Genomic DNA, 13,004 nt, shown 5'->3' with positions numbered 1-13,004 from the left:
AAATAAAATGCATGAAACTTCAGAGGCAAATCCTACTATTCTCTTCACTCTTGAGTATATTTTTTTAATATTTTAGAATTTTTGTTCTTAATTGTCTTTTTCAATCTTTAATCTTTTTATCAATATGCAGCATTTTGTATTTAAAAAATCCAGAATATTTGTTTATACCCTTAAACTAACTAAAACATGTATGCTTTAACGAAATTTGATTATATTAATTCGTGTCCTCGATAAAGTTAAGAAAATGACCCACGATTTCGTGCATTTATGTATCATCGATGTAAAATGTAATTTTTGGATTCCAAAGACAGACATTGTCAATTTTTTTTTTGAGGACAGAATCTTAAAATGCAAAGTCAAACTATAAATTATGATACCATATTTAAAAATAAAGAAAAAGCAAATATTTTTATAAACACGAAAAGAATTAAAGCAGTATTTTTAATAAATAATTATAATAAAATATATAATATATATCCCGCTACTTTTGATCTCAATTTTCAACTGTATATATTCTTAAAATATATCACCAATGCTTATCGGAAACCAGTGCCGATCGGTTCGGAACTTAGTGCGGACACAGTGCCGACGAGAAAAAAGCAAAAGCACCCTCTTTCCATTATCAGTTTATTCTTAGCGTCAACATGGCGTCTATAATTATAATAATATATAATATATATATATAGCTCGTCTGACGATGAATTTATTGCACTGGGTAGCTTTTTAACTAAAATAATTACTAGAAACAAACTTATTTATTTATTTAAGTACAAGGCTCTCCTACAGATAGACTAAGCAATCAATCCAATAACAGGAAAGCACAAAGTATCTTATGAATTTAGAAGTAAGCGCTTTGCCAAACATTGCATTTTCACCAAACCTAACAAATACACCAAGCAATATAAACCTAACTAACTTATTTAATAGTATCTCTTATAATCAATAAAGAAACATATATATATATGAATAATGACAATAGGGAAAAAAGGACAATATTTATCGTTCTTTGCGAAATTAGGTAGATTTTTTAAGTTGTCGCTTAAATGAAGCCATACTGGAGAAAAATATATCATTATTCAAATTAGTTTCTTGAAAATTATTAAAACTACGGGCGCATCTGAACAATGGAGAGTTAGACAAATAGTTTGAAGAATATCTTGAGATGCTAAAGATCGATCTATAACTTGGTGATGACTCTATAGAAATCATGAGAGGGTACATTATGGTGAATATCATTATTTGTTCAAGGCCTTGACAGATGATCACGATCGGTTTTTTTCAGTACACCAGAATGAATCATGAAACCTTCGAATATATTCTAGAAAAAGTTAAACATCTTCTAACTAAAAACTGGTGTAACCTTCACAATTAGCTTTGGTACCATCCTCTTTCATCTTTTCAGCAATATGCTGTGTAATTTACTTTCCCTATCCCATATAGAACATTTTTTATATACTAATGCTATTAACAGTATATCCTAAATCACAAAACTATTTTACTCGTAATTTTATTTTCAACACATGTTTCACTAATGATATTAGCATCTTCGGGAGCAGGTTAAACCAGCTTTAATAAAATAAAGAGTTTTGGTTAATGGTTAAACTGTTTTGTGATTTAAGTATCACGCCAAAGGTTCCAACCATAAGACTACGATTATATCCATCCATAGATGTCTAAAACAGACAGACTGACCTTTTTTTTAAATGCTTTGGGAATCGTCCTACCCTTGGTTGCTGCTTGTAGTCGTAAATGCTGACGTTTTGCCAATCCACCTTCGGATTTCTACGGTCCGTAATATGTATACATGAAAACACAGCTAAGTTTTTTTTCCAATTTAAAATTTTTCCAGCACAATATTTTCGGTATGCTGTACTTTGAGTGTACAGGATCAAAAACATGACATAGTTTCACAAAACTGTACAATAGAACCAAACATTGTACGTATTGTCACCCTAATGTAAGACAACAAACAAATAATAAAAAGGTTTATGATTTGGGATTTTTCGTTTTTTGGTTGACCCCATGCAACAAAATTACGTTTTTCCGTTATAGAAATGCCAAAAGTAAATATTTACACCAAATAATACAAAAAGGCTCAAACTGTTAATAAATTTTATTAGTCGTTACATTATCAATTTCTTTAATACTATATAAATGAGATCAAGAACAAGTAAATCTCTTATAAATTTACTAAAAGTGACATTTTAAGCAGTATTTAATAACAGGGATACTTGTAATTAAAAAAAGCTGGTTTCTTGCTAAATATCTCCAGGTTTTAAACCCTTAAGCATTAACTGAATTTCATCCAGAGTCTTGCCCTTAGTCTCTGGAACATAATAATAAATAATCGCCGAAGAAAAAAAGGCACATACAGTAAATAAATAAAAGGGCGCATGCATACCGTAATTCTGAAATAATGAGGTGTATGATACGATGGAGAGTAGCGATGATACAACATAAATAAGATCAGCTAAAGTCATTCCTATGCCTTTAACCGTAGTGGGAAATATTTCGGCAGTAACAACAATAGGAACTAATCCTAAGCCCAGCTTAAAAGTTGCTGCGTAAATCATGATACCAACCGCAGGAATCCAACTGACATGACGCACGTCGTGCTGTAAATGTTTCAAGTTAAAATATACTGCCACTACAGTTAATATGACTCCAGTTGATACACTTGATGCAATAAGTAATTTTTTCCTCCCAAATTTGTCAATTATCACTGAAGCCACTATTCCAGATAGAAGCATAATGGCAGCAAATATAATTGCCGCTGTAGAAGAGTTTATGTACACCGACCCTGCCTCATCCAGGATTACATGAAGGTTCATTAAAATGGCACTAAAACCAACAAAATGCTGCAAACCATTAAGGATAAGCATAATAAAGAAGGCACGTCTATTACTTTCAATAAGTATTAAGTCCTGTGGTCGTCCTTTTTCAGTTTTTTGTCTTTCTACAGCTTTTTCGATTTCATAAATTTCACTGTCAATATCAGCCTCAGCTCCTCGTAGGCGCACTAAGCACTTCCTTGCTTCCTCTTTTTTATTTACATATACCAAGTAATATGGTGATTCTGGCATAAAAAGAAACAAAACCGCTTGGCATGTGGTTAATGCGATTCCCACCAAAGGTGCTGCACTATAAGGAGCCAAAGACCCCACCGTGTACATCGTTAAAATTCCCACAAGCATCATAACGAATATTAATGCTGACAAAAAACCTCTGATGTCAGGATTTGCTATCTCAGCTACATACATCGGGGCTGCCACAAAACACATATCACCAGCCATCCCAGAAATAAACTTGGCCGCAAGTAAAACAGCCACACTCTCAGCTGTTAACATACCAATCCAACAAACGCAACCAAATATCGCCGATATAATTAGAGACGGTTTTCTCCCTAAACGGTTTACTCCTAAGATCGTGAATGGTAGACCAAAGGCTGCACCCAGGAGACCAATAGTTTCCATCCATTCTATATCGTTATCGGTCATTACGATGTGGGTTTCGTTACTTTTGAAATATGGAATCATTGGAGAGGTCCAGGCGAAGGTCATGCCATCTGATGCTGCCATAAATGTGGCTGAAATAGATCATGTGAATTAAAAATCTTTATATTGAAAACGATAAAATATCGTTTAGTCAAATTAAGTCACACTCGTTTAATTAAATTAAAAAGATTCTTACCTAAAAATGTGGCAATCACTTGGGGCACTAACTGCTTCAGCCTATTAATTTTCATTGTAATATTTTAAGAATTTATCTTTTAATAGTTAAAAATCGTTTATTTAATACTAGACGTTAAAGCTCAGAGAACTGTCGATCTGTTTAAAATTCTTAGAGATAAATAAAAAAATTGTATTGATTAAGATCAATAATAGGCACTCGACTCATCTGAACTATCTCGTGTGTACGTAATACAGTTTTTAATTCTTTCATTTTATATTATATCAATATTGCTTTTAATGATCCCATATGTTTAAGTATTGCGTCTGGTCTATAGGCAGGCGTATTTAGGTGAAGGGAGCAGTACTTACAATCCCAACCCAAATTCTAATGATTAGATATTTCTATTTATTTTTATTTAAATTAGAGAGGTTTAGTCTTAGTATAGTTTTTTTGAAAAAATTTATTAAGGAATTATCATGAAATAATATTAAAATGATATTAAATGTAAATGGTTTTTATATGGGGTTTAGCTCCAAATGTTCAACTTATTGACATGTTGATAAAAATGTATGATGTTGCTAGTCTAAAAAAGCCGAAAAGTGCAGACATTGTAGAACTAAATTGATCCTGCTGATCTGCAATTACCCAAAAATTTAGATCCTGCAATACAACGACTAAAAATACCAACACTGAGACATTCATATTTCAACACTTTCAGATATTTAAGACTAAATCAATTCTACTATCCAAGAAATACCAAAAGCTTCAAGTCTTTCAAGACTAAACCAATTTTGGTAGCCTAAGATACTCAAAATGTCAAATCCCGCAAGAATTAATCGATTCTGCTGACCTAAAATAACCAAAATTTCGGATGCAAGATTAAATCGATTTTGCTGGTCTAGAAATACTAAAAGTCTTGGGACTTTAAGGCTAAATCGATTTTGTTAGCCTAAATCTTAGATTTTCTTGGCTAAATGGATGCTATCAGTCTAGAAATATCCAAAATCTTAGGTTTTTCAAGGCTAAATTGATTCCGCCCTAATGTTAATATAATTTTCTTTATGTCTAGAAATCTTGTTTCTACAATAGAGAGGGTTTTTAAATCAATGCAACGTATTTTTAAAAATGATTTTTCAGTAAAAATTAAATGCCATTATCTCAAATATTGAACGGAAAACTGAATGTCCTTCCAAGATTTGAGATTGGAATCAAATTAAAATCGAATTAAGCAAACTTAATAATCTAATCTAATTGTTAAATATCCTTATCAAATTGTTAAAACTACTAACTTTTTTATATATAAAAACTAAACTTTTTATTGAAGTTCCGTTTTTTTGGGCATTTGGATGTTGGTCAGCTTAGAATATACTTTAATTAAAGACATACTTAATGGATCAAATGACTTTATATAAAATAAAACAATCTAATTCATAATAAACTCTTTGAAGGCCTAACTGACTATTGCCTAACAATTATTGTCTAATATATAAAAGAAGGCAAGAAACATGTTACAGTTCTCTATATTATTCATGAACATTGCGAAGGAACTCCTACTCCGGTCCAGATAAACGAAAGGTATATAATTAGCGCGTAGGTAAGCAGTCGTAAGAACCATATTTTAATGCGCCCTCACCAAGTAACCGCCAAATAAAAAAAATGCGTACGCTTGGTATGAAATTAATGGGATCGCGCCTACCCGAGCGCCTTTTATGTTTGGACGTTTTATTCGCAACAGGTCTTTGCCACCTTGTTGTGTTCGCATTTTTTTTTACCTCTGGCAGTTTTTCAGCTCTGCTTTAATTACAAAAATAAGATAATGTTTATGATATTTTGATAAGAAATACCAAAGTTAGTGAGATAAGTTTAATCGTTTTCTTGATAAAAGAGCGAAAGAAGCTGTTTTCAGCAGAAACTGTGAACTTTTTTATCAGTGAAGTCTTTATTTGGATGATTTAAGGAAAAAGTTCGGCATGTTCCAAGAGGTTCTCAAAATATAAACTTACTTTTATTCATATTTAACAGTCAATATATTTACTTGGAAGTTGTTGGAAAATAGATCAAATCTTCCTCTTTGGGTCTCTTATTATATTATATATTACTTTTTTATTAAGGAGTCCATTCTGAAGTGGAGTCAATATAATATTGAAAAGTTAGTAGGGGAAGTCTTTTCTCCACAAATAAAATGGTAATCCTCTAATTTCAGGAGTGATGCATTTCGGCAAGTGTTCTTGCCATCATCAGACTTGAGTTACTTAACACTTACACTCATTCTAAACAATAACAAACAATCAACAACACAACAAACAATTGTTTGTTATAATAATAATAAACTATAATATACACATATACACGCAAATAACGGGTAGGTTAACCGATAAAAACAATATAATAACGCTAAAAATTAGTAATAAAATGTCAAGTTAATCCAGTCTGACCAACAACCTCGCCTGTGTATTATCTGATATTTGACATACTTACAGAACAGAGAAACTGCTGATATACTAATGGGAAGTTAGTAAAGTTGGAAGCATTCCATAGCTTTAGACCAGACCCTGATACTGAATTTGGTTTTTTTGGTATATCCAAATATAAAACACATAATTGCAGAAAGTAAAACATAGGAATTTGAAGACTTATACAACATTGAATATATCTTATACAATATTCTATAAATGTAAGAAAGGCCCATTGGAAACAAATTAAATTTAATTAAAAATAGTTTTAGTTTTTTGCTTAAGATTTTTTTGGCTCTCCAAGGTGATTAACCTGCAACAATGACACTTCATTTTCGCAGTAGATTTGTAATTCGAAAATTACATCCTTATCCATAAGAAAAGTGTAATAGATCCCATTAAGCCTAAGCGTACCTCGTTAAAACTCTTGTTTTATTTATATACTGAGCTTATTCTTTCAAGCTGAAATTACTACCTATAGCCCCGAGGTGTATCTACGGCTTGGAGAAGAAGCGAAGATAGTCATCGGCGGTCCGCGCGGTCTTCTTTCTTGGTAATCGCGGTCTGTTATTGACTTATTGCGAGAAGGTGGTGAGTCAGAAAAAAAACTGGTTTTTAGTCGGTTTATGCAATAAACTGGGATTATGGCGTTGATGGTATTTCGGGTTTTATAGTATTTATGTATGTTAATAATAAAAGTTGTTAGACAGGGTGACCAGTCCAAATTTGTCATACATTTTTTTTGGCAGATTCCTGAAGTTTGTTGTGTACCTATGCTATTAAAGAATATATTATTTGATTTGTCTGTAAGAGCATATAGATAATTATTTCCTTTTCAGGGCCACTGCTTACTTTATTTTATCCTTTATTTTTACTTTTTGTAGGTGCTTTTTAAATAACACCTTGTATGTGAAACCAAAATACAGTGTGTATCAGCCAAATGGAATAAATTTTATAATAAACAAATGGGGGTATTCTCAAAAAAAAACGCTCAGAAACGCCGATAGGTATTTTTACTTGCTTATTTTTTTCTACAAAAAATTTATATAGGTTGTGTCATGTAGTGGAGGGTGATCAATATTAACTTTCTTATTTTAAATGCCACCCCCTGTATATTACTCAATTTCTGGATTTTTCAGATTATTACAACAACACACTCAATACTTCCCATTTCAGTTTTGATAATGAAAAAGTAAACCATTTCAACATACCTTTTTACTGATATATGAGATAAAAGCAAAATAAATAAATAAAAAATTGTGTTCTCCACTTTGATGAGTGCATGGCCTTGGAAATTATTGTGTGTCAGCAATAGTTATCAGTATCACAGTCGTTTGAATTTCGTTAACTGCTTATCAAAATAATGGTTCATTTAACAGAAAAGCACCAAATAATAATTCTATAAAGCATTGGTTATGGAGCTAACACGGACACAAGTGCAAATTGCTCGCTTATTCCATAAAAACTTTCCCACTTTCTTCTCCTATATCCCTCCTAGGAACGATTAGTAAAATAGAAAAACAGTTTCGCGAGCTTGGATATGTAAGGCATATTAAAAAAGCACCTGTGAATGCAATAAGTGATGATACCAAATTGGATATTATGCTTGAGTTTGAGGAAAATCCACATACTTCTGGCTAAAAAACAGCGCCAATATTAGATGCTAGCTATTCATATTTGATGTTGGCCATAAATTGATACCAACTCAGGAACTCATGGGACACGATTTTGATAGGAGAACGGATTTTGATGAAAAAATGATGGCAAAGTTAGATAACAATGAGATCCAATCAGAGCATGTTTTGTTTTCTCATAAGTGCACCTTTACACTTCATGGTGATGCTAATCGACAAAATTGCTGCTATTGGTCTAAAGAAAATCTTCACTGGATGAGAGAGGACAACCAGTGAAGATTTTCTTGTGGGGGGAATTGTTGGCGATCATACCCCTAGGTCCCTTGTTCATCTATGGCAATTTAAATGGTGATAATTATTTAACACTGCTCCAAAATAATATCGTGCTAATTTTAACAAACTTATATTTTGATCCAGCAAACCCACAAGTTCCAGCTAATATCATATGGGTTCAGCAATATGGAGATCAAATCAATGTGCGGCAGTACCTCAACCGAATATTTCCAAATCGGTGGATCTCCTGATCTGACATCATTAGAATTCTTTTCATAGGGACACGCCTGAAATGTTGAGTAAGGTTAGAAGAAACTTCTATTTAAGATAGGATGTGGCCAGGACGTTCGTGGCGAGCACATTGAACTTTATTAATTTTTGCTATAAATCGGAAAATACTTAATATCTTCGAAAAAGTAGAAAATTGGTTTAGGACATTATACATGAAATATGTCTTGAGTATTTTGAAGAATCCAAAAATTGAGTAATATACGGGGTATGACAGTTAAAATAAAAAAAGTTGATATTGACCACTGTTGTTACATGACTATTATTGAAAAAAATAGACAAATAAAAATACCAATCGACTGTCTGAACGTTTTTTCGAAAATTTCCCTTTTTTTATTATGGAATTTATTCCATTTGGCCGATACACATTGTATAAACTGCCATACATAGTGTTTCCCTTGAAATCAATTTTTATCGGTCTTTAATAAATTTACAAAATTTTGCTTAAAGCCAGTAAGTTTCTTTAAATTTTCTTAAAAGCTTAATAATAAACAGATGCTTTATATAAGTAGAACAAGGAAATATTTTTTTACAAATTTTCAACCCTCAATTTTCTTAACCAAACTAATTTTTACTAAAAAACGATGTTTTTCGCGTTTCTTACAAAAAAAAAATTATTAAGATTTTTAACTACTTTACATTATACAAATGATAGGAAATCTTATTTTAAACAGTTACAAGTATAGGGGTGACTGCGGGTGAAGGGGGTTAAAAATTTGTGAAAAACGCTTTTTTCCAAAGTCCTTCTAGGTAATTGTAAAATTTTATTTGGAATTTGATTCGCTTATGCTTCGCCTGCTAAAGCCTTTACAAAATTTCTTTTAAAATTATCTCATTTTTCAAACTCCTTTTTGTCCCTTCCTGATGCTCGTTCAGCTTTCAATCTCGAGTGCACCTCAGCTTGTAATAGATTGTAATAGTATTGTGCTCACACTATTTTCTATCTATCCTATTCAGCCTAACAATTCGCAGCCCTATACAGGTCGTTTGCTGCTGTGATACCTTGCTGTGGATTCCTTTTTGCAAAGACAACAGGTCTGCAATCTGGACCTTGCGCACTACAGGTCAGGTTTCCGTTGTGTATACACAAATTCTTTAATAATTGTCCCTTAATTGCCATATGACTCGAAACTCTAATTGACTAAACTTGCTTGAAAACCTAATTGTTCTCAGTTTGTCCCTTTTGAATGTTAGAAGGTCTCGAGTCATGTTTTCGTACAGGTTGTCCTTGATCAATTTGATTCGTCGCATATCTATCCAGTAAATTCCTTAATTTCTTTATGTGTGGGACTCTTTAGTCCTTCAATGCAGCCTTTGTTCCAATAAAAGGGCTAAGAGATCCTGTTCTTGCAAGTTTATCCGCTTTCTTATGTCCTCATATATTGCTGTATCCCGTTACTTACACAAGTTTTACATTAATACGATTTCGAACCTTATTTAGTTCCAGTAGGCTGTTCTAGACCAGCTTCGAGTTAATCCTGGGGTTAGCAAGTAATTTCATCGCTGCCTGGATGTCAGATGTTACTAGGATCAATTGTCGGCTTTCCTATTATTTTTTCTCGCACATTCGAATATTGTACAGACAACTTCGAATCTGGGAACCACCATCGTTTCTAATGTTTTATCCTCGCAGATGTATTATTTGATGTGCTGTCAAATCTAGATGACATTCGCTGTAGTTTGGCTTCGTAACTCTTTGAAAGACACATCTTGGTTTTTCTTTAAAAATTCTAGCTTTCACACCTTCGCTACCATATTGCTGTAATTAGTAATTTTTTTGAACCCACTCTAGAACTGCATACGTAAATGGTTCATAGCACCACCGATCCAGTATACAATCTTGGGTTGTAAGTCCCTTATCTGATGCATTCGTCTATTATAAGGGTGGTTTCTTCGTGCTTGATTATTCTATCCATAGAGTACATAGTTAACCTTAACTATTTAACTTCTCCCAACAAAAGCATTTGTCTACCTTGCAGTATTGGAGGTCCTATGCACTTTCATTTCCGTCTCTATGCAAAGGGCACTATCGTGGTCGTAATTGATCGATGTTTCTTAAATCTTTTTTCTCTATCCATTGTTTCACAGCATTGAAGGTCGATTGAAGTCAGTTTCTTACTATTGTATTAAACTTGCCTTGGGAAATGAGTCAAGTCATTTTCATATCCTACTTCCCTTTTCATATTCGGAGATATATGACAATTTCTGAGAGGGTTATGATAAACAATTTTATGTAAAATATCAACAAATAAGTCTAGTAATTCAGACACAACTTTCTTAAGAAGGTGCGCTACGACCGTAAGATTAAAAATCAAGAATCTAGGATAGGCGCGACAAGAGACAAATATGGTTAATGGTTATATGCCGTCTTGTTTTGCAATAACGTTATGCGAGGTTCTTTGTTTTTAACTCAATGAATACCGTTTACCTTTCACTGTAACGTTAAAAAAATAGTATGCAAAAGATTCTTTTTTTTTTAGTATATTGAGTATTGTCTTTTGCCATTTTAAAAACTATTCATCACATAAACGACCAGACTCCGATTGTAATTAACTTGTTTGAAAACATTTATTGCTATTTCGTGAATAATTTATCCCAGCTTGTTCTGCGAACATAACCTTGTACTATTTAATGGAAGCTATTAAGATAATAGAAAATTATGTGTTTATGTGTACAGGTGTGTGATAATGTAGCGCAGATAATTTATAAAACTATACATTTTAAACAGAAGTCACAATGTTAGTCATGGCTCGTAGAGTATACAGATTGATTCCAAATAAATCAATTATTTAAATGACTATATTATGTCAATTATAGAGCATCTCCTAATGAAGATTTGCTATTATCACAGCAAAACCTTGTTGACTCTCACTCTTTACAGCTGAATCAAACTATTCTCTTAAGTCAGTACACCAGGTGTCGGCCAATGCTCCGCTGTTCACATATCTTTCCCTGGACTATCAGTTGGAGAAGTGTGTATTTCTGTTCTCTCATTATAACTAGATTAAAGCTTTTTTTATGATGTACACATAATATCGCATTCCTTCTGCATCCGGTTTAGTACTTTAGCATTAGTAATTTTATCGGTCCAGGGAATACGCTACATTTTTGGTAGCACTACGTTTTAAACACTTGCGGGTCTCCTTGTGGTTCTTATTGAGGATCCATGCTTCCACTACATACAAAGGCGTGTAAAAAAATTTAACAGCGCAACATCTTCATCTTAAGTTCCATGTCAATATTATTTAATTTTTCAACAGCATTGGAAAAAAACAGTAATCCCAAAAAGTGCCTCTCGAGTAGGACTTGGACCTTCGCGGCATCCAATTTGTGTATTGCTTATGTCTTTTTCGAGTTTTCTGTAAATTCTTTTGTGAATGATCTTTAACATCTTCAAGGTGTGACCCATAAGTGCGATGGTTCGGTAATCTGACCATCTTCTTGAATTCGGTTTCTTTGATATAAGCACACAAGTGGATGACAATGATTGTTTAGGAACTTCTCCCTTATTATAAATACGGTTGAAGAGGTTCAGAAAAATATTAATTACATCATCTTGAAAAAGTTTGATAAGCTCTGGGTATCTCATCAGGGCCAATAGCTTTACCGGATTTCATAGTCTCCAAAGCATATAGTATGTAAGTAAGTGCACATTGCTTGCTTTAAGGATCGGTTTTGGAGGTCTTTAATTACGAACAGTTCCAATAGGTAGGCTTTCTACCTTTTAAGTTTTTCGCCTAGTAGCTCGTCAGGTATTATACGTCCATTTGTATCTTTGATAATATGCAACTAGTAGCATTGGTCCTGTAGCATCCATTTCCTTAGATATTATTCTTTTGCTTCCTTTCTTCATTTTTCTGTGTATAGTTTTATGTGTCCTGTATTAATTTCTATTTGTTGCCTTGTATTGGAATTGGATATGGAATTGACGTAGGTGGTGCTAACGTTTGGTAGGTTTTTGCAGTTTTGACGGATTTTTCATTATGATTATTAATGAGGATGTAATTTATTTGCTTTATAACTGTATTTTCTGGGTTATCCATAGAAGATTTCTATGTATAGAATTTACGCTCTGGTATAGTTTAAAGAAAGTATTTGTTATCATAAGATTTCTAACTTGATATAAACCGATCCCTTATTTTTTTTTCTCTCAGGCCAAAACCTTCTGGGTGTGCTTTGACTTGTCTTTGCCTACTTTGGCGGTGAATTGACCCATAACTATTGTTATGATAATAATAATAATAATAATAATAATAATAATAATAATAATAATAATAATATCTTTTATTGCCAACAAAATGAGGCACCTTTATAATGCTGTGTGTGATACAATTCAAAATATGCTAAAAAAGATAAAATATAGAAACACTGTTAAGACAATTAATAGTTAATAAAAAGATATATTTATCTACAGAAATAAAAGAAAAAATAAAAATATAACTAATACTAATGCATTCATATAAAACTAAAAAGACATTTATCTTAAAGAAATTTTATTGTTTCCTCCTCAAATATTTTGACACTGTTTATTTCTCTAATGCACTGTGGCAAAGAGCGGTATGCTTTTACAGTCTTGAACTTGAGCCCCTTTTTTAAAAAAAGCTGAATGATATAGCGGAATACGCAAGTCACCATGTCCCCTAGTATTCATTGACATTTCCTTTGAATAGTGTTATTCATTTAT

At 32.6% G+C, this 13,004-nt stretch overlaps 2 protein-coding genes across 7 annotated transcripts in view; one reads left to right on the top strand and one right to left on the bottom strand.

The window, feature by feature from the left end:
• The window catches only part of LOC126739900 (supervillin-like), a 292,907-nt gene that overhangs the window by 217,234 nt on the left and 62,669 nt on the right, over nt 1-13,004 (top strand). The window lies entirely within an intron of this gene.
• Nucleotides 2,096-3,905, bottom strand: LOC126739909 (facilitated trehalose transporter Tret1-like). The gene is made up of 2 exons (XM_050445735.1): nt 3,691-3,905; nt 2,096-3,586 (listed from the first exon to the last, which is right to left on the bottom strand). Exons 1-2 carry the CDS (start codon nt 3,743-3,745, stop codon nt 2,259-2,261), a joined length of 1,383 nt encoding a protein of 460 aa, XP_050301692.1. The 5' UTR covers nt 3,746-3,905; the 3' UTR covers nt 2,096-2,258.

The sequence above is a fragment of the Anthonomus grandis genome, chromosome 8, assembly GCF_022605725.1.
Source record: "Anthonomus grandis grandis chromosome 8, icAntGran1.3, whole genome shotgun sequence".
NCBI classification, from domain to species: Eukaryota; Metazoa; Arthropoda; class Insecta; order Coleoptera; family Curculionidae; genus Anthonomus; species Anthonomus grandis.
The sequence above is the reverse complement of the archived record's forward strand: the minus strand, read 5'-3'. Positions and strand labels throughout refer to the sequence as shown.